This window comes from Pipistrellus hanaki (genome assembly GCF_964339955.1).
Source record: "Pipistrellus hanaki genome assembly, chromosome: 1".
Classification (NCBI taxonomy): Eukaryota; Metazoa; Chordata; class Mammalia; order Chiroptera; family Vespertilionidae; genus Pipistrellus; species Pipistrellus hanaki.
Genome location: NC_140503.1, coordinates 10,840,529 through 10,863,382, shown reverse-complemented (window position 1 = coordinate 10,863,382; position 22,854 = coordinate 10,840,529). Strand labels below are relative to the sequence as shown.

At 48.5% G+C, this 22,854-nt stretch overlaps 1 protein-coding gene across 5 annotated transcripts in view; it reads right to left on the bottom strand.

Moving 5' to 3' along the window:
- FOXN3 (forkhead box N3) overlaps window positions 1-22,854 on the bottom strand; it is a 350,430-nt gene that overhangs the window by 9,572 nt on the left and 318,004 nt on the right. For 3 of the 5 annotated variants that reach the window (XM_084884253.1, XM_084884254.1, XM_084884255.1), the window contains 2 exons: window positions 17,576-17,641; window positions 7,400-7,505 (listed from right to left, as the gene is read on the bottom strand). In XM_084884253.1, the coding sequence (XP_084740379.1) occupies window positions 7,400-7,505; window positions 17,576-17,641 (172 nt within the window). The remainder of the gene's footprint in view (window positions 1-7,399; window positions 7,506-17,575; window positions 17,642-22,854) is intronic. The other 2 variants (XM_084884256.1, XM_084884257.1) reach the window with 2 other exon arrangements.

Below are 22,854 nucleotides of genomic sequence, written 5' to 3'. Positions count from 1 at the left end.
TCACCTGCCTCCTGCACGCCCCCTACTGGGGGATCAAGCTCACAACCTGGGCATATGCCCTGACCGAGAATCGGCCTGTGACCTCCTGGTTCATTGGTCCCTGCTCAACCACTAAGCCACGGCAGCCAGGCCCAGCTGAAGTTTTAAAAAGCAAATCCTCTCCTGGAGAAAGGACCCCAAATTTAGGCCACGAGGATTTCCACAGATTAAGTTCAAGCAGATATTGGAAAAGAAGCTCATAACCTAAAATCACCAAACATGTCAGCAAACAGGCCACCGGGAACATGTAAATGTAAAGATGCTTGTAACCGGCCAGGGCACGAGAACGATGGGACCCTCGACGGGCTCCCGGGGAGAGGTCACGGCCTGCACAGGCGGCCGGTGCAGATAAAGTCAGCCCAGCCCCAGCCCCAGCTCCAGAGGGGACCAGAGACAAGAAGAGCCTCCCCTGAGGATTTTTAACCACAAGCCTGAAGCCTTGTGGGTATGAAGCCAGAGTTCTACTGTGTGGACCAGAGACCGCAAGCTAAATTTAGTTTCAAGTGCCCATCGGTGCCTACTGTTGGAAAACACACACACATAAACCCTCCTTTCTGGAAGGACCCAACTTGAAACGCAGACCACAGAGAATTCCCATGGATAACATTTTAAGAAACACAGGTTCATAATCCAAAACCCATTAAACATAAAAGAAAGAAGCCACTGTAAGCAAGAGACAACAGGAACACACACACACACACACACAAAACTATAGATTCTGAACTGTGAGTCTACAAATGTTGAAGTAACTATAACTAGGTACAGAAGATAAAAATGCATAATGAAATAAAAGGGAAGGGACTGGAACACACTGGAAAGGAAGAATAGATGATTAAAGCCAGGCAGACAGATTCTGGGAGGCATTAGGTAGTTTCTAAAGCTGAAAAATAGAATCCCTAAAATGAAAGAATTCCGTGGGAGCCAGAAGAGAAAAATTAGTGCATTAGAAGACGGGTCTGAAGATTTTATTATATATATATATATATATATATATATATATATATATATATATATATATATATATATATATATGAAATGCAGCATAGAGAGGCAAAGGGATGAAAAATATGAAAGAGAACATGGACTATAATAAGCTACCCCTCTAACCTGGAGTTCTAGAGGGGAAAGAAAATGGAGAAGACCCAATATCCGAATAAAAAATGGCTGAGCATTTTCTAGTTTGGATGAGGGTAGCAATCCTCAGATTCAGAAAGCTAACAAAACCCAGGGAGAATAAATAAAATGAAATCCATGTCTAGACACATCACAAACTGTACAGCATTAAAAAAGCCACAGAAGCAAAACATACACCTAATGAGGTGAACGGTAACATGAAGCAGCGAAACAGGTAAAAGCACAACGTTGCTTCCAAAGTGTGAGACAGAAAAAATAACCGTCAATCTAGAATGTGTGTCTGGTAACACTCTCTTCTAAGAATAAGGGCAAAAGAAATGTATTTTCAGGGTTTTAAGTGAGTGCAGATACTCACTAGGGGAAGTTTTTAAAAATATATTTCAGGAAAAAGGAAAATGACCCACAAAAAGGAGTTTTGAGATGCAATAAGAGAAGAAGCTAAGCAAAGAAAATGTAATTAAGTATTGACTGAACAGCACAATAAAACAAAAAGAAACTAAAACAGAACCAAGTATTGGTCAAATATAGCATTTTATCTGGGAGGTAGAGAACAGAAGTGAAAATATTCTAAGGGCCCTGTATTGATCAGGAGGCTAGAGATATTGATTAACTTTAAACATTTAAAAATATTCATGTCAAAAGTTCCAGGATCAACACTGAAAGAAGAGAAACAAAATGTACAACTTCCAAACCATTAGAAAGGGAAAGAAAAAGAGAAAGGAAACGAGGAGTGAAAGATTCTTGATCAATTTCTAGTAATGCTAGAAAGAAAAAAAGCATCTGGAAAAAGTGGGACAGAAATGCAGAATAAATGGGAGAGAAAAAAAAAATACGTCATTAAAAATTGGCTAAAAATCTTTGTTAAAAGGTAAAGATCATTAACACAAATCCACAGCCCCCCAAAAGCCAACTGCTGGTTACAAGAGACAAAGCTAACCCATACAAAGAAAGGTCAACACAAAGTAATGGAAAACACTGTATCGTGCCATGTTCCTATAGCTATATTAACATAATACAGGATTTTAAAGTTTAAAAAAATTGTTCTACACATAAACAGTCATTAAATATTCATAAAGGTTCAATTTACCAGGAAGATAAAAACAGTTCTAAACATGAATAGCTCCAATAAGGTAGCTTGAAACGGTAAACATCCCAAATTGAAAGAGTTACAAGGAGAAATAGTCTAATCCACAGCCGATTTTAAAACATTATTCTCTCTTTCCAATTGATTAGCTTCTCCCCACTCATACATACAATGAGTACTAGGATACAGACGATTTGCTCTAATGAACATACATAGAGCATGCACTAATAATGGAGAAGGCATATTCATTTTGAAGCACCCAGAACTTATAAAAACTGATCATCACTCCAAAAATTTCAAAGCAGCAGTATCTTACAGATCAATTCTCTGACCACAGTGCACGGTAGTGAGTGATCAATGTTGAAGAGGTAACTAAAAACCAAAAATGCCCACCTCTTCCTAGGTTTTTCAGTTGGGCGGTGAGTTCGTGAGTGTTTTATAATTACAAGAATAGTGTAATGTGAGCAGGTTCATGGGCTATATGCTGGTTAGCACTTCCAGAGGAAACACAAGTTCCACAATGCCAGTTCTGCCTCAGTGGTCAGCTCCAGGTTGGGATTCGGGGCACAATTTTCTCCCATGAGCTGCATATGGTCCCCTAAACCACTGAGATAATTGTGACTCCCTCTCTACATTAGATCACAGAACACACACACACACACACACACACACACACACACACAAAATCATTCTAAGACTCTCCTCCATCTATTGTTTTGTACATGGCACAGCCCAGAATGACGAGGGGCTCTGAGCATTTTCAGATACAACAGAAAAAGCCAGCAGGACACTTTAACCAATGCCATTGATTTAAAATATGAAAAGCAACCCTAGAATGATCAAATTTCACATGCTTAGATTTCTGGCCCAGAGGAGCTGAAAGCAGAGACAAGAAGCAGAGACAGGGGGTTCAGTGAGAACTCAAGTGCGTGCTGTGTCCTCCTGGTGTTTCTTTTCTCGTTGCCTTTAATCTCTTTCCCTTTAGTATTTCCTCCTCTCCCTCCCAGCACAAACTCAGCATAATCTAATCCTGAGGTTCAGACGTGGCTTCAAAGACCACGATTTCAGAAGACAAAAGCTGACAGATGTTTGATCTATAAATACACAACACAACACAACACAACACAACACAACAAAGGACCAGTGGCAAATTTTTCCGTAAGCTGCATAGTCAGACCACATCCCATCTGAGAACAGAAGGCTACAGGCTTTCCACACCTTTTACAAACATCTTCTCAAGGGGAAGGACTAAGAGAGTTGCCTTGGTTTTCCTGACGACTATTTGGACAGGACCTTAAATGTTAGTATTTTGTCTTATAACAGGACCATCAATCCCTGACTTGCTTCACGGTCCATGGAAATTGAAGTTTCAACTGAGGTCTAAGCGACTCAATTAAAATGAAGCACCTTAAATAGGCCTTCTAATTTTGTAACATGCTATGGTTTAGACTTGTGGTCCTGCCTGCTGCTATCATCCCTCAAGACTAATGGTTTCACCCCAAATGTGCAGTTCTGAAGGTAGCACATGCCTTCTCCTGGAGTTTGGGGTTCTCAGAAAAGAGACCTGGGAAGGCCTATGGAGGGCAGGCTAGATAAATCCATGAACCCCTCCACATTAATTTTACTCCCTCCCCCACAAACGTCCATACACTCATAATCCTATGCTACCATCACCATCATCCATCTCCAGAACTTTTCATGGAAATTTCTAACTCTGTACCCATTAAAACAATAACTCTGTTTCTCTCTCCTCCTCCCAGTCCCTGCCAACCATCATTCTACTTTCTATAATTCTGACTACTCACTATTTGCCTTGTTGTGACTGGCTTCACTCAATTTAATATCCTCAACGTACATCCATGTTGTGGCCTATGTTAGAACTTCCTTCCTAGAAGGTTAAATAATATTCCATGAGTGGATATACCACATTTTGCTTATTCATTCATCTGTTAATGGACACGTGGGTCGAATGTACATGTTAGCCCTTGTGAATAATGCTGCTATGAACATGGATGTACAAACATCTCCTTATGACCCTGCTTTCAATTCTTTTGGGTATGTAACCAGAAGTGGAATTGCTGGATCATGTGGCCATTCTATTTTCCACAGTGGCTGCACCATTTTCCATTCCCACCAACAGTGCATAAGGATTCCCTGTCAACACTTGCTATTTTCTGGTTGTTTTTTTGATAGGAACCCTGCTAATGGGTGTGAAATGGTATCTCCCTGGAGTTCTGGTTTGTATTTCCCTGGTGAACAGAGATGCTGAGCATCTCCTCATGTGCATGCTGCTTACTGACCCTTTGTGCATCTTCTCTGGAGAAATGTCTATTCAAGTTCTTTGCCCATTTCTGAATCGGGCTGTTTTTCCACCTTATTTATCAAGCACCTGCATAACGCATGGTCCGTGCCAGGCACATCAGTGTTAACCCTGAGGCAGGTGCTGATTCTGCCAGGCCCACTTGCCCTAGGTCACAGGATATGAACCCAGGAAACTGGTTTCCCAAGCTCACGCGTGCAATTTCTGGGCTTTGTTGTCCTATGAAGAACCTCACTCCCATCAGGTGTCTCCAATTCCTCTGGCAAGCCCTGGACATGCCCAGATCCAGGGACCCTACCGGGGAGGCAGCCCATAATGCTATTAATGGAAGGAATCTGGGGTTCCCGTCTCTCAAGAGGGCCAGAAACAGTTCCTCTAGGGCGGTAGCTGTTTCTTGCATTCAGTGCATTCTCTGTAAAGAAACCCCACCGGGAAAGCACCAGAAGACACAGGCATAAAACTTTAAGACGTGTGAGCAGTTATTTTGAGGATCATGTGTCTTGAGGACTCTACGCCCAGGCAGATTTAAAAACAAGCAGGATTCCAACGTGTACGGATGGGCCAATCTCTGAGGTTATTGAGTAAAAAGTCAACACTGTAAAGTCAATTACACTATTGACAGATACTCTTACAAGGAGATTTCACATCATAATTATATGCAAGGGAACCCAGCAAATATAAGCTGTGTAATGATCAGCTAATAAAAGTAACACTTCATCTAAGTCAATAATGGTTTCGGAGTTAAGACAAACATGGCCTTTGCCACTCAGTGGAGGGGAAAAAAAATCCCTGAAAGATAAATATTTTCACTTAAGGATAAGTCTCTTAGGCTCACACAGAAGAGCTGTCACACGAAGCAGAGGGGGAAAATCGGTCTTTAGTGAGTGCTAACGACTCCCTGGTCTCCCTTCGGCCGCAGCTGGGCTGACAGGGACAGTGGCCCACGACCCGAGCAAACATCTGCGCCCCCCGGCGCCCACATCTGGTCACCGCCACGTGATGTGGCAGAGAACGTCTGCGGTTGTTTTACTCCCGCTTAGCTGTTTTCCTTTTTTTGAAAAAAAAAAAAAAATACTCTATTGATTTTTTAGAGAGAGGAAAGGAAAGCGATAGAGGGTTAGAAACATCGATGAGAGAGAAACACCGATCAGCTGCCTCCTGCACACCTCCCACTGGGAATGTGCCCACTACCAAGGTACATGCCCTTGACCGGAATCGAATCAGGGACCCTTCAGTCCCCAGGCCGACGCTCTACCCACTGAGCCAAACCGGTTTCAGCTAGCTGTTTTCCTTTCAACCTCAGCCGAGTCTGGTTCTATGGAGACCTGGCCAAACCAAAACGAAATTTAAATTATAACGAATGTGAAAGGACAAAACAGAGAAGATTTTCTCCCTCACACACTTTTTCTTTTTAAAGAATAGTTTACTGAGTTTTTGTAGAGAGAAGGGTTAGAGGGAGAGAGAAACATCGATGTGAGAATGCACAGCTGCCTCCTGCACCCTTCTACTGGGGATCAAGCCCACAACACGGGCTTCTGCCCTGACGGGAATTGAACCAGCAATCTGGCGGCATCAGGAGAGAATGATACTGCAACCAACTGAGCCACCTGGGCCAGGACTCCCCCAAACCCTTCTTAATGAGTTTTACCCAGACACCGATTCTGCAAATATCTACGTATATTTATGTGTGTGTTTTCTCCCAAAGCATCTCAGTGCTTATTTGCCAGGCATTGGGGACATAAAGAGAGCAAGGGTCCTTGATCTTACAGAGCTTGCAATACATCTCTGCCCAGTTTATCTTAAAACTGGGGTGGGATGATGGTTTTCTTTAACTGGTTACCTCCATGGCAATGGAAACTTGTCCAGTTTCTGCAAATTGTGGTTGGATACCGAAACGATTCTGCTCTAAACTCCTATGAGTTCAGGAAGGGCACTCTTAGACCATGGTGCTTTGGTTGTGGGCAGGCTTTGAGGAAGCTATTGTCACTCAGCCCAAAGCCACCCTTCTGCAGTGCTTCCTGCAGAGGGGCCAGGGCTGGGCTGTGGCAGCCACATTTCTGCTGTGCCACCTGCTCCATATGAGGCTTGTTCAAGAGGGGGTGCCACAGAGACACCGGGAAGGGGTGGAGGAAGAAGAGAGATCCCCTCCCAGTGCGCTTGGTGTTCCTCTATCATCCTAACGCCTCTTCGTCTCTAATTCCTGTAGTGGACGCCGTGTTCAGAGAGGGCTTGTGAAGAGATCATGTCCTGTGTGTGGAGGCTGCGGGAAACCTACACGGAGGACACAGCTTGAATAAGATGGGCAAAACCTGGACACCTCTGGGGAACAAATCTGGCTCCAGGAGACGGGAGGACGGGGTGGGTGTTGGGTGATGTGGTGGGAGACCTGGAAGGTTCTGCCGATGGCTGGTGGTGTCTGGGTGGAGGGAGTGGGCAGGGAGGCAGCAGAGCCAATTGGAGCAGACAGCCACGCTGGCGCAGACATCCACAGCCAGGCCTGCCAGCCGGGATCTCGAACCAATTGCTCACCATTTCCCTCTACCCACCTTACTCTGCTTTCTTAGAATAAAAACTCCCACTCGATTGTTCTGTCTTCATCTCATCTGCACGGAGACCAGGATCTGACAGACTGTGAAGGGGAGGCTGGCGTTTGGATTGGGGTCACTGGGAGTCACTTTAAGTTACTTTTTGAAACACCCAAACCAGGTTTGTTGTCTTTGCTACTTTGGGGCTGTTTCTCTCCATCCCACCGAGTGGCCCCGCAAGACCCACGATGCCGTTCCCACGCCCCAGGCAGGCTCTGCCCAGCCAGCGCCCCTTACCTCACAGCGGCCGTCATCCCGATGGGCGTGATTGGCAATGGCCGGACCCCGGGGAACAGCCCTCGGCTCAGAACCCGCGCTCCGTTCTGTATCACTCCTGGCGGAACTGCAAGGGCGACAAGAAGACACCACAGGTGAGGTCAACTGGGAAGATTTCATTCTGAGTCAGAAGTTTTGGATGGGGAGACAGACAGAGAGAGAGAAAGAGAGATATTAGTTAAGAGCATAGAGAGCAAGCAGAGGCCAAGAAAAAAGCACAGACACCAAGAGAGTGTGCGACAGAAAGACAGCACGCCCCAAGAAAAGACTTGTCAGCCAGGTGAGACCAGCATCTTATGGCCCAATCACGGATGCCTTGTGAGGAGAGGCGTTTCGGAGAGTGGGCTTCAGGCATTATTCCCTTGCATTTACTAAATACAAGCTTTCACTCCAGCCAGGCCCTAACAAGGTCTCAGGACACGGAATGCAGGTGCCCAACAAGAGCCTCTCCCGCCCTGCACAGAGGCCGAGAACACCTTCCTGTCCTCAGTGCAACAAGGGAACAGACAGAAATAACTGCAAAGCAGATTCTATGAGGCACCTGGGCACTCACAGCATAGCTCATCCCCGCTGCCCGGGCTGTCACTGGAACTCGGGGCTGAGGGCCGGGCTCTGGCTTCTGCCACAGGCGCCCGGAGCCCTCTCCGAGGGCCCCACCTGGTCCTTCCCGAGGCTTCTTCCCCAGGCAAACCTCCTGGGGCCTCTCAACAGTCCACCTTCTCCAACCAACCCAGCCAACCCCGCCAGCAGCCATCGGATCCTGCCCATTTTCCAAACACACTCACAGTGGCCTCCCACCTGATTGTGTCCGAGGGCTTACCTCACAGGGTAACACAGGGAATCCCTGACATCTGACTTTTTCCTGACCACCCAACGGCAGCTTCATCTGGCTCAGGCTAATGTTCTCACGGCACCTACCAGCACCTTCCATGGACCTACGGTGCCAGGTGTGCTTCACAAGAGGACACTGGCACGCCTGGGCCTTCTGTTAGCTCTTCCTGTGGGACCCAGTGCACATCCCAGTCTCTTTCCCTCTCTGAACGGTGCCCGCCAGGAGCCCTTCCGCCGTCAGCATCCGAAGGGTCCCTGGAGCCCCTGGCGCAGTCTCAGGCCAAGGTGAGTGGCTGTGCTTTCTCAAAGCCCTTACCCCACCCAAAAACCCCTGAAAAATTACACATTCCAAAATGGAAACCACTCTGGATATTAAGTTGCTAAAGCCAATATTATTTGTATAGAACAATCACTTTCTACAAAACACGAACATACTTTTCACTTATTTAAATTTTAGGTCTCTAAGAACAGGTGCACATGAGTATTCTAAACCTTTAACCAGGTAGGATGAATTTCCACTATTGAATATGGAGTAACATTATAGACTGATTCCCTGGGCATTCTGGAGGTCTTGCTAGTATTTCTGCCATTTATCCTACAGGTGTGCATAGGCTCTCCTTCTAAAATTTGTCTTTTTAAAAAATTTTAAGAGGAAGAGGAAGAGGAAGAGGAAGAGGAAGAGAGAGAGAGAGAGAGAGAGAGAGAAAAACATCAATCTGCTGCCTCCTACATGCCCCCCCAATGGAAATTGAGCCTGCAACCTGGGCGTGTGCCCCGACAGGGAATCAAACTGGCGACCTTTTGGTGCATGGGATGACACCCAACCAACGGAGCCAAGCCTGCCAGGTGCATACGGCTCCGGTTACTAATTTTTATAAAAGGTGGGGAGGGAGATAACATTAAAACCAGTGCTGTTTCTTACCATATTTAATTGTGACATTAGGCTTAACCAGACCAAGAACTCCTACCTGTTCCTTTCTATTAGCCAGATTTCAGATAACAGAACATCTAAAGCAGGAAACTCAGCAAGTATTTTCAAAGCTTGAAACCGGTTACAACGTGATACTACAGCTAATTACCATAAATTGCTTGGTTGATGAGTTCTCTATAAGAAAGAGTGGCTAAAATTTATGTTACTTGATTTATATGCTCTGATTTCATGACTTCCTATAACGCTACAAGGCAGTGTGGTATTGGCCTATGTATAATCATTGAAAACAATGCAACAAACTGGATTCCACAACTAGATCCACATGCATGTGGTGAACTGGAGTTTTTTGTTTTCTAAATGTGATTTTGTTGATTTCAGAGAGGAAGAGGTAGAAGGAAACATCAATGATGAGAGATAATCATCAATTGGCTGCCACCTGCACACCCCCTCTTAGGGATCGAGCACACAACCTGGGCATATGCCCTGACCGGGAATCGAACCATGACCTCCTGGTTCACAGGTTGACACTGAACCTCTGAGCCAGACTGGTCAACTAGTTTTTGACAAAAGCATCAAGACAACACCATGGGGGAAAGGAGAATCAGAACAATCGAAGAGCCTTTTGGGGAAAAAGATAACTTTAATCTTAACCTCTTACCATACGTGAAAGTTATTTAGAAACGAACCATAAACCTAAATGTAAGAACTATATCCTATGACTTCGAGAAGAAAGTATAGGGAAAAATACTAAGAGTTCTCAAGGAAAGACATGCAAAACCAGCAGAACTCTGGGTTTTGCAGACAGAGGGAACGGGTTTCATAATATTTTGCTGTATGGCACAGATAACCACAGACACAGTCTAATTCTGATAATACTGCCTCATACCTCATCAAGAGCAGGAGTCTGACAGAATAGACCACCCGATAAATACTTTTTTTTTTTTTTTAAATATATTTTATTGATTTTACAGAGAGGAATTGATAGGGACAGAGAGTTAGAAACGTCGATGAGAGAGAAACATCGACCAGCTGCCTCCTGCACACCCCCCACTGGGGATGTGCCCGCAACCAAGGTACATGCCCTTGACCGGAATCGAACCCGGGACCTTTCAGTCCGCAGGCCGACGCTCTATCCACTGAGCCAAACCGGTCCCGGCACCCGATAAATACTTTTAAGAGCCTGCACAGTTAGCATTCTTGAGAGTAAAAATTATTCCAGTTCCATATACAGATCATAGCAATTAATACATTCAATCTTTTACAAGTACCTGCCTATGTATTAGGCGAAGAGGAAAGCGGGACTGCAGTTTATGTGGGACGGAAAGAGAATTAGAGGCAATGAAAATACGCTAAGACATGAAAGAAGGAGACACCTAATCCAGAGTAAGGGGTATCTGGGAAGACTTCCTATAGGTGGAGGAATAACACATACAAGGCCTGGGAGTGATAAAAAGCACACTGTGCGCAGGAATGAAAAAGTAATTTTGCTCAAGCAGCCAGTAATGGCAGGAATGGATTTTATCCCCCAGATCCTGTGAAACCCATCACAGTGTCCCGAGGAGGAGGGTGGTCTTACACACTGTGGCCGAGAGACTGATTCTGGTGTCGGACAACTTTGGGTATGCACATCCCATCTCTGCCATTTACTGCCTGGGTCCCTGAAAAAACTACTTAGGATGGGGCCAAAATTTGGTATTTATCTCACAGAGTATTTGGAGATTTAACTGAGTTAATACAGACACTGTTCTTTAGAAAATCACGGGTTATCAGTATTATTGTTATCACCAACACCCACAGAGTGATCCTGAAGCGACCGATTGTGAGCCGAAAGCCCGTTAAGAGCAAAACAAGTCCTGGACGATGGCTCAGTTGGTTGCAGCATCGTCCTGTACACCACAAGGTTGTGGGTTCAATTCCTGGTCAGGGCACATACTGGATTGTGGGTCCCCTCCTTGGCTGGGGCATGTATGGAGGCAATCGATCGATGTTTCTCTCTCACATCAATGTTCTCTCTCTCTCTCTCTCTCTCTCTCTGTCTCTCTCTCTCAAATCAATGAAAACATATCTTCAGGATGGGGATAAAAAAACACACACACCCACAACAAAAAAATCTCTAAAATGAAAGAGCAACAACTCTTATGTGGCTTCTGTCCCCTGTCCATATCCTGTCACCTGGGGACAAGGACTGGGGAGCCTGGAACGGAGAGAGAGCAGGTGGGGAGCCTCTCAGGCACTCGGGCGTAACCACTGAATCACCTGCCAGTTGAAGGAGAGAAAAGCAGCCCCGAGAACGGTGCCCGTGCCCAGAATCCTCTGTCCGAGTGTCCAGGCCTTGAGGCACCAGGGGCACACCCAACAGGGAGGGAACTGAGGAAGCTGCTTCATGGATGAAGGGTCCCGCATCGGCAGGTGGACACTCTGGGCAGCAGGGCCTCTGCCCAAAGTCTTGCCCCAGCACGAGCTCTGTGGCCTCGGGCAAGTGCCTCACCCTTTCTGAGCCTCAGTTTCCCCACTGCAAACATGCACAAACATGCCTCACGGGACTGTTCTGAGGATTAAGTAAGACAAGTTACATAAATGGCTTAGCTCCGAGGCTGGCCCATCCTATCATCACCTCGTCCCGCCATCCCATCTCACCTCTTTCACATCCTCTTATCAACGATCTGTAAGGCCCAGGGCCTGCCCGGGTCAGGACAGGGGACATCCGGTCAGCCTCTCATGCTGTTTGTAGTCACCCCCTCCTCTGCATGCACCCCTTAAAACACCCTCCTGTTTAATGAACCTCGTTCGCTTCAAAGAGAATCTCAGGACACAGCTACCCCACAGCATCAAAAGGCTTCCCCTCAGCTACTTCCTGAACCTCCCGGGACTCCTGGCATGGAAGCCGGGCTCTCTGAGTCCCGAGCTCGTTCGCAAATGAGCTGCAAGGGATTGCGGTGGCCCCTGCCAACCCCGGCATCGCCCAGTCCCCATCCCTGGCAGGTTCCTGGCGGCCGGATGGCGGATCTGTTCCCATTTGCTCTCTGACTGCCAGAGACCAGCTGTGACACAGAACTGTTCCCCATCGCTTCTCCTTTCTGTCCTCATCCCCGGTGTCAGGAACATGGCTTCTGAAGACGGATCCCAGGCAGGTTAAGGTCAAGGTGAGAGAAAGGCGTCCGGAGGCCTGTGTTTGATTCTGGGATCCTAAAGGAGCACGAGGCCCAATCCTCGGCTCTCTCTCTCTCTCTCTCTCTCTCTCTCTCTCTCTCTCTCTCTCATCTCTCTCTCAGCATGTCTAGCTTTCTGCTCCTTTTACTCTGTGTTTCCCTCAAAGTCCATCAAAACACGGAAAGCCCTTTCTGGTCAGTGCACCCGCCCAGTGACCTGAGTGACGCCGAGGCTGCCGCTGGAGAAGAGGAAATAGAAAATGGACATTTAAAATCACCGGGAATGGCCAGCTTGGATCCGTGGTTCTCGCTGGAGGAGACAGGCTTCAGCACCATCCCTTTCGCTACATCGTTCTGCGTTTACGGGTGAGAAGATGCACACACCTGGAGACTCTCAACCTGCGGGAACCGGGTGCCAACGACATCAGCACCTGGGCCAATCCGCCCCTTTCTCTTACGTTAACAGACTGGCTCTGAACTGTCTGATTTTTATTTTATTTATAATTCTTTAAAACATATTTTATTGATTTTTTTTACAGAGAGGAAGAGAGAGTTAGATGAGAGAGAGAATCATCGATCAGCTGCCTCTTGCACACCCCCCACTGAGAATGTGCCCGCAACCAATGTACATGCCCCTGACCGGAATCGAACCTGGGACCTTTCAGTCCGCAGACCGACGCTCTATCCACTGAGCCAAACCAGTTTCACCTGAACTTCCTTATTTTTAACCAGCAGGAAAGCAACGGTCACACCCAAACGAGAGGACATCAAGCAGCAGCATGTGGAATGTGATCATCTTGATTAAAAAAAAAAAAGTCTGTGGCACAAGACAGATTCCCTCCTAGCTGCCCCCTACCCCCCCACTTCCTGGTCCCCCTGATGATTAGCTTCCTTGGCTCTCACAGCTTCTAAAATTAACCTGCGCTCCCGCTGCCGCCTTTGGAGGGCAGCCCTGGCGAACGCTGCCCCCCGAGGCCACAAGCCGAGCGGCCAGGTGATCACAGTCCTCCCTTTTCCGGAAGCCTCCACCTGCTCACTTGGAAGGAAGGACACGGGGAGGAGCCTGCGAGGGGCGCTGACTTCCTGGCTGTCTCTCTTTCCCGGTGCCCGGTGGGCCCGGTATGTTCCGGCTTCAGGCAGGGAGCTGGAGGCATGCGCATGGCTGTTGTGTTTATTCTCTGGACTTCCTCTCTGGGAACGTTCCCACCGGGATTAGGTAAGGCTTTGAGGATGAGTAATGGTGACCTGATTCCTGGCTTCCAACAGTTCCCCAAGCGGGGTTCCAGGTGACTCACGGGGTTCCAGGTGAGCAGCCATACCGGGGCTTAGCAGACTCTAGGAGCTGGGGTTAGTCCACAGAGCCATTTTGGGGTGATGTTTGGATGGGTTTGCCTAGAACAATGGGTGGCAACTCACAGCTCTCGAGCCATATGCAGCTCTTTGGCCCCTTAAGGGTGGCTCTTCCACAAAATACCACGGACTGGGCAAGTCTATTTTGAAGAAGTGGCGTTAGAAGAAGTTTAAAAAATCTGGCTCTCAAAAAGAAATTTCAATCGTTGTACTTTTGATATATGGCTCTGTTAAGTTTGGCTCTGTTGACTAATGAGTTTATGGCTCTGCTGACTAATGAGTTTGCCGACCACTGGCCTAGAAGCATAACCCAGAGGGGAAGAGATGGTGCTGCAGCAATGTTCTGCCCTGATTTTGGGGGAAGGCGAGTCCTCTCGAGTGTCCTATCCAGCATGGGAGACAGGGCAGCCTCCTTGCAGAATGTTACTCAGCTGCCAACTGGCAATGCACAGAAAAGACAGTGTCACCGCTGGTGTTGCTGGTGGGAACGGCCCACGAGGCCATGCTGGGGCCTGAGGTGTTAATGAGCGGCATGGCTGTCTCCTCGAAAGGGAAGCACTGGCTGCAATGAGAGGCCGAGGGACCCACGGGGGGTCCAGCACACGGAGCTCCCCGGGGCTGTGAGGGACTCCCCAGAGATCAAGGGGCTTGCTGACTGGGCTCTCTCCAGCTTCTGGAGTCATTTACTTTCTATGACCTACCGTATTTTCCGGCATATAAGATGACACTGTGTTCTAGTAAAAAGCCTGCTCAGATTGGCCAGAGTCAGAGAGGCGGTCTATTAAAAAAAGAACTGGTGTTGCCTCAGAAGTGGGGGGTAGTCTTATACAGGGAATATAGGCCTAAACCTATGTTTTAACTGTAAAATTAGGGGGTCGTCTTATACGCTGGAAAATACGGTACTCAGCTCAGGTGCTGGGCTGTGGCCTGTCTGCCAGCCTTTGCAGGTGCTGAGTGGCTGCTGTCCGGTGGCCCAAGTACAATGAGAAAGGGAAAGGCTTTCAGGCTGCCCAGGCCAGCCTCCTACGGCTGGGAGTGACAGCGGCAGACAGACCAAGTTGATGGTCGCATTCGCACAGGAGCATGGGACAGCTAGGAGGTGAAAACAAGAGGCTATAAATAATGGCACATAAGGAGGCTCCATAAACAGAGCTGGGCCCAGACCAGCCCGGTAAGACTGCAGGCAGGCGCTGTCCAGTCAAGAGCCCCACTCACACACACACACACACACACACACACACAGAGGAGGCGGGCTGCCCGCACTCCAGCAGGCTGGCCGGTGGCTGCTGCCTCTGGCCCGTTCTGTCAAGGAATCCCTTCTCGCTTTCCGAGGCCTCGGGCGCAGCTGGCTGGGTGGGGGTCGGAGGCATCATCGTGATATGTCTCTAACGCTTCTCCTTCTGGGAGGCAGGGTACCGTATGGATCACGTCCCAGGTCAGAAACAGTATGCAACGCAGCATGAACATAAAGGGAGGCAAAGGGAGAGCGAGGCAGAGAAGAGCTACTGAGCCGATGTGCAGACTGTGGGTACAGGAGGCAGAGGAGCAGCCAGCCTGGCTCCCCAGTGCCCGGGGCAGACCTCAAGGCTCCAATCTCTGGGGCTTCCCAGCCCACTCACAACTGCTCTATCCTGATCCCCAGGGGACATCTCGGGGCTCGGGGCCGGAGGGGAAGGTGAGCACACAGCTGGTGCCCCGCCCGCTGCCCAGACTTCCGATTATTCCTCTGCTGCTCCTTCCTCGGCTCCTGTGGGCATTGTGGCTCCTCCTTCCGGGACCCGGAGTCCCTGTGTGGTGTGAGGCCTCCATGAAGGTGTGCTGGGCGGCTCACAGTGGAGAGAGAGAGGCAGGGAAGCCTCTGAAAATGAGCCGAGAGCCAACACATGGACGCCGAGCTCTGAAAACTCAAATTCAGCATTTCAAGGTGAGGCTATGGCTATCTTGGGAAAAAAAATAACTATTTACAGCTTGAGGGTTATAGTGAAAGAGAGGGGACAAGTTCATTTAGTCATGAAAACATTAAAAGCCATTCACTTGCCAACTTATAAAGAAAGAAGCCTTTTTCCTGCTCTTCCTGTGGGGCCTGAGGGAAGCTTCGGAGGACCTGCCAATGGCCAGCCCCGCGCCTTTTCCCTCTTCACCTCATTCCTCCAGTTCAGCAAGCGCATTCATTTTAAACCAATGACCAGTGGCGGGGTGCTAAGGAAGGTGCCAGAAGTTCACAGTTCCGGTGAAGTCAGCATGTGTCCCCCGTGAGGAGTTATGTGACTTGATCTTGGAAACCATTTCAGGCCGTCACTCGGCTGCAGTGCGGTCTGTACTCTTTCTGCAACGTCCTCTGAGAACGGAGGTGTTTTGTGCTAACACTCTCCTGTAACCTCACCCATCTGCTCAGAAGCCACACTACAGGTCAACTGCCAGTGACAGGAGTGTGCCAGTTACCCACGCCCTGGCCAGTGTGTCCGCTGCTCGGAGGAGAGGGCAGCCTGGAGAACAGTCCGAGTTTAGCAAAGAGAGACTGAGAGTTCTGTGCCTTCAACGGCAGGGACGGGCGGCCCCTGATGGAGGGCAAGTCCTTCCTGAGAAAGCTGGGCTATATATTTTGAATCTTTTTTTTTTTTTTTTTTTTTTTTTTTAAAAACAGGAACAAGTAAGAAAGGATGGAGTCCAACTTCCTCAAGCTGGTGGCAGGCTGTGAACAATGCAGGGCTGGGAAGGGCAGCTGGGGACGCCCCATTGGCCCACTCATAACCGAGGCCGCCTGCTGCGAGTCTGAGGCCGGAGGCTCTTCTGCGGGGAGCACTACTGACTCCAAAAGTGGGGGAGTCCCTCTGCTCAGGAGGCCATGCGATCGCTCGGGAGCCAGAGCCCCCGCAGCGGGGAGGGCCCGGCCATAAAAACGAGCCAGGTGGGCGCCAGCTCCCGGTGTCCCGGCCGGGTCTGCATTCACCGTGTCACCTCCACGCCTGCGTCTCCCCAGCAGGAGGCTGCGGCGCAGCCATGTCCTGCCCACGAGCTGAGCAGACCCTGGCGGACCAGCCGGCTGTCCGCTGGGCAGGTTTCTGGCTGGGGGCGGGACGTGGGCAGAGGAACTCATCTCAAGCCAGAAGGACCAGGGTACAGACATCTCCGAGCAAGGCCATTTTTCATCCCTTGGTAAGACCAGGGCAGTCTAGCTCCAGATGTAGGGGGCAGGGGGAAAACCACGTAAGGAGGTGGATAGAAAAGAAGCTCAAAGAAGAAGAGTTGTCTCCAGCCTAATATTGCTCAACGGCCAGCAGAAGGTGAGGACAGGAGCTCCGGTTGGCTAATCAGGCCTGCCCTCCTGCCCTCGGCACCCGGAAAGGCTGGTGCCGATGACTCTGGGGCGCCACGGGGGGCCCATTTCAAGGTTCATCCAAGCTCCTGCATGACACCCACCTCAGCCAGACGACCCTCTCCTCTCTCTCCACCTACACGATGGCAGCCTGCTATTAATGAGATCCCAGAGGGAGAAGGGGTTTCTAAAAATGGGCACCGCTCAGCGGCAGGCCTGCTCAGCTGGCCCCACCGAGCGTCTTGGCAGAGCGTCCCTGCGGGCGCAGAGAGGGCCGCTCCGCGGGGACTCATTACAGGCCCCACTTCCCTTCCCCCGAGCCCAGAGCTCTGCACTGCGATAACTCTGCCCTGTGTGGAGACACGCCTACACCTCCATTCACACATATGCACGGCCGCGTGTGCATATGCGTGTGCGTGTCATCACGCACGAAGGTCGTCTTAAAGTGACTCTACGGGGAGGTTCTCCTGGAGCATTAGTTCTCCCTACGGCCTGGTGTGTACACGAGAGGGTTAAGTTCACAAACTATGGCGCTGAAGGCTATAGAAATAGCTACTCACAACCTGCTTGTATCTCAGGGGGAGTATTCAAAAGCATCATGGCACTGGCAGCATCAATGTCAGGATCTGGAAAAGTCAACCAATAAATAACATTATTTACAACGGGGCCAGTGTGCGGGCGTGGCTTTTCCCCCTGCACGTCAGCTTATGAATGCAACAGAGAGAGAAAGAAAGGGGGGGGGGGGAGCCCAGAAACTGGATGAGCTAGCTCCCCAAGGTGACTTGCTTCCCACTTGGATTGGAGAGGGAGAAAGAAAGGTGTTCTAGAAAGAGATGGAAGGGGCAGGTCCCTATGTTTTTAAAACAGAGCATGTTCTCTCGTCTCCTTTTGCTACTGTCAGGATTTGCACTGTATGTTCCTGATGACAGGGCTGATCCATGCACCCCGACAGCTTGTTCCCTGGGTGCGGGTGCAGGAGAGTGGGGCGACAACAGGAAGGTCAGCCACAGGAATCTTGAATGAACTTGAATGTCACAGCACCAGGAAGAGAACACATTACATACACCTGCATCTAGTCCAGTGCACACACGACGACTAGTCATTTCCACTCATCAATAGAATATAAGTTGCATTTATGAGAGAGAGAGAGAGAGAGAGAGAGAGAGAGAGAGAGAGAGAGATGTGTGTGTGTGTGTGTGTGTGTGTGTGTGTATACAGTAGCGGTGAAGGCACTGAAAACACACACACTTAAACAGGTATTAAAAAAATCAAAGTTTTGATGTTGAGGGCACAATGTCTGTCCCAGGATTGCTTTTAATATGGGACCAAAAAAAAAAAAAAAAAAAAAAAAAAAGCTATCACTTCATTGCTGTAATTCTTAATAGGTTTCTGAATCCTGACTGATCCACCAGTCGACAGATGGCAGGTTATCCGGAGAAAGAGAAAAAAATATTATCCTTTTATAACTAAATTCATTTTCCTCTGAGAAGCAGCGGCGTGGCTGCTATGGAAATGAAAGTCACCATGGCAACAGTAAACAACCCCCAAGAATGGTCAGTGAATAGGCTGAAAAGAACATCTGCCCCAGCCCAGTGTCCCAGCTGCCCCGGGGCGAGGTTCGCTAATGGTGCGGTGGTGGCACTGCGGGACAGAAGCCGCCAACGCCGGTGACCACCGGCCCGGTAAGTGGAGTGTGCGATTGAAGATGACATCAGAGCGCTTGTCCTTGCAGATCGCTGCCTCTGTGTCTGCGGGACCCGATGATGAGTGGGGGGGTGGGGGGGTAGGGGAGAGCGGGGACCGCACCTGTCAGTGTTTGTACAAAGGACACACCAAAGAATTCCATTTACTGCTAATGGCTCCATGGCACTTTATTTGGGGTATTATGCTAGAAAATGACTTTTTTTTTTTTTTTTACTGTTTAAAATGTACATTTTTCATATTTTATAGGTGCAGTTTAATTCCAAGGGAGCAATGGGAAGCAGTAGAAAGCCCCACAAGTGATTAATAATAGAGATGATGCTGGTTCCAGAAGACAATGTCTCAAAAGGGGAAAAAAAACCCAAAACAAACAAACAAAAAAAAACACTAAAGGAGCTTTTACTCTGCAAGCCCTTTTCTATTTTGTCTGCGGGAGGCCCGTTATTTACACTCCACAATGGAGTAAGAGTTTATCTCAATAGGTACATTGCATGAGAGTCAGGTAAATGAACTTGTTTAGCAATTCCTGGGGTGAAATTCCTAAAACAGTCATGGGTCCCACGGATCTTAAAATATCTATCAGCTGAAGGATGAACTGAAAAACGTACACAGTTCCACTCACGGCTCCCAGGGGTCCCGCTGCCCCGCCCTCTTGATTTCCCACAGGGCCAGTGGCCAAGACGCGGAATTTGTAGTTTCGGGGTATTGCTGGCACCCCACAAACCATGGGGGCTGACGCTTCCCCTTTCTGCTCCCTCTTTCTGGAAAGGGCCCTTTCCTGAGAACACACACCTGTTTGTTCTCAGCAAGGCAGGCTCTGTGCCACCTGTGAGAATGCCAGGGCCGCGCGCAGCAGGCCACAGCGTGCCCTCCCCGTGTCCCCATCTCCCCAGGTGACTCTTAACCCGGAGCTTTCCTGAGCCACCGGGCGTTCCGAAGGGGGCAGAACAAGAGCAAAACACAGCTAAAGGAGCCAGGATTTATTTTTCCAGGAAATGAAAGAAAGCACTTCATATCCTTCAACGTCACCGTGGGCCTCAGGAGGAAGGTGCAAAAGGTATAATGAAATAAACGAGAAAGAAGGAAGAGAAAGAGACCTTCAGCGAAAAGAACATGATCGACACTCCCATGAATTTCGCAGAACCTAAAGGACAACGTGGGGAGTATTTCAGACCCACGTAATACCCACCCACGACCCCACCCAAGCCAATTGAACACGCGAACGAGGCAAAAACGACGCTTTAGGACAAGTCCCCCATTCCTTCCTTCCATCCAGACTCGCCACGCCCTTGGCCTCCAGGCCCAGAGCCCAGTCTTCCCAGGAGCTCATTCATAATCAATCCCCACAGCCCCACTGCATCCTGGACAGGTCAGTTCCTGGGGGACTTAAGCTTTCATACAAAAGCTATGCGCAGAACGGAATGGTGGGCAAGGCACAGGATGCCCAGCCCCCCAACTGGTTGGCAGGCGGATTGGCAAACTTGAGAACGGCACATGGTCGGAGAAAACGTGCTTATGTATTTACACAGTGTGCGTGCACTGGCACTGCAGGGGCAGCCCTCCCAGGGACACCGCGAAGCCAGCCTTGGAGTGTAGCTTATGGAGTTCCGATCAATTCCACTCCAGTGCTAGCATGGCCATCACCAAGACACAGCACAAAACTGAGAGGCAGATTTTTATAACCCCAAAGTTCCCTGAGCCCCTGGGGGGCAGACATCCCTACCCTTGCCCTGGGCAGCTACTAGATTGGCGCTGGTATTCATCCATGATGTGGATGAATTCCTGATGACTGCTACTACTGAGTGGTGTTCCACTGTGTGGCTAAGCTCCAATTGGTTTATCTGTCCACCTGCAGGTGGACATTTGTATTGCTTCCAGTTTGGGATTAAAAAAAAAAAAAAAAAAGGAAAAGCTGCTATGAACTTTTGTACCAATCGTTTATGAACACACGTTTTCATTTCCCTTGTGTAATTTCTGGTAAGTCAATGTTTAACTTTTTAGGGCAATGATTTTCAACCAGAGTGCTGCAGAATTTTTAAAACATGCAATACTTGACTATTTAGTCAGGGGCACTGACCTCTTTTCCCTTAGACTGCCAAATTAAAAAAAAAATTAGAAAAAGCCATCTGGTGTCAATGCCCTGTCTTGAACCATATATATATATATATATATATATATATATATATATATATATATATATATATATGTCATATAATAAAGCAGCATCTTATTGGGTACATCGCATAATAAAGTTGCATCTGATTGGTTAATTTTTGGAACCAGAAGTCCTTATACACAAGTACTAGAGGCCTGGTGCATGAAATTAATGCACGGTAGGGTCCCTAGGCCTGGCCGGTGATCAGAGCCAATCTGCGACCGGCGGGCCCACGCTGGAAGGCTGGCCTGGTGCCGCCTGCCGGCCGCCCAGCCCCCTCCTCTGCCCACTGCCACGGTTTAATCAATTTGCATATTAGGCTTTTATTATACAGGATAGGCACCTGGTTTTTTAAAAAGTCACTTTGGAGCAAAAAGAGTAGGTAATTACTCTCATCAACTTTTTAAAAGTAAATCAATCAAAGGTATATCTAATTTTGTCAAACTGGCAAAAAATATATTTTTGGGGTGTGGTGCAGAATTTTAGTAATTAGCTATGTGTGTCCTGGGATGAAGAAGGTTGAAAATCACTGTTCTAGGGACTGACAGGCTCTTTTTTCCTACGAGGCACCATGTGCAAGAGTTCCAGTTGCTCCACATTTTTGTCATTAGATGTAATTGCCAATATTTTTAATTTTAGACCTTCTTGTAGATGTGTAGTGGTATTTCATGGCGGTTTTAATGCTGAGCACCCTTTCATGTACTTACTAGCAGTGGTCATTTGCGTACTAACTAGTCTCTTCTTTTGAGAAGAGCCTGTTCAAGTTTGTGCCCATTCTTTAAACTGAACTGCTCAACTTCTTTCTATTAGAAGGTCTCCTTGAACCTTTCAGAGAGAAGTCCTTTGTGAGGTAGTTTTTCCCAGTCCACGTCTTGTGTGTTCAGTTTCTTATTAGTGCCTTTGAATAAGCAGAAGTTTTTAATCACTGGGAAGTCCAATTTGTCCATTTTTTATGAGTCCCAACTAAGAAAACTTGGCTGACTCCCAGAGGTTGCGGTATCTTTTATTCTCTTTGTTAGTATGTCAAATATAATGTTATCTTGGTTCAACACCCAGACTTATAGGCAAATGAAAAAGCAAGTAACCAACCAGATCCCTGCCTTTACCCGGTGAAAATGGGCTAAGCACAGAACTGCCAGAATTGTGCAGACCAACACCAGAGGGTCCGCACTAGCTGCAGGATGGCGGGGGACATCAGGCAACCCAAGAGAAGTTGGTCAGGCCCGTTTCTATGGAAAGAAGTCTTAGACCACCCGATAGTGAGCTGTGGTAGGACCCATCCCCCTCCTCTCAGCCAAGGCACGCTCACCTGCCCACACCTGTTACCTGGCACTCGCCATTTTCCTAAGAACGGAAGACCTCTCCAGCCCCTGGGAGCGATCGGGAAGGAGCCGTGTGGACTGAGACGGACAATGCAAAGGGATCTCAAATCCTGGAACCTGAATTCTAGGGCTAAGGTGACAGGAGACCCAGAGCAGGTTATGGTCTGCAGCCATTACTTAGAAGGCAAGGCGTCCTGGTACTGGGTTGACTGTTTGGCTCGTTGAGCTATACTTGCAGCTGCTGTCCGCAGTGACTAAACAATCATTCTTTTTAACTTCTTGCAGGTGCCTGAGAAAAGGTACATTCCTCAGAATGGCTTCCCCTTCGCACCTCATTCAGCTGTAAATGTATTTACTGCATTCTCTCATTTTTGTTTCTTTGGGGCACTTGGGAGATCCCATGGAGGGGATTCTGACACTGGGAGGAAGAAGGGGAGGGAATAAATGCTGGAGCCTTCTAGTCTCTGCTTGCTCCTGGCTTCTTCAACCACCGACGCATCAACCGATGCATCAACCAAGGCCACCAGCCACCCAGCAGGGAGCAGAAAGCTGGCCCTGGGTGCGAGGTGTTGCCATGAGGTAGGAACAGGAATGGGGATGCCCAGGGGAGCCCTGAGAGCTGGGGGGCCTGGCCACACCGATGTCTCAGAGGAAGGATGTG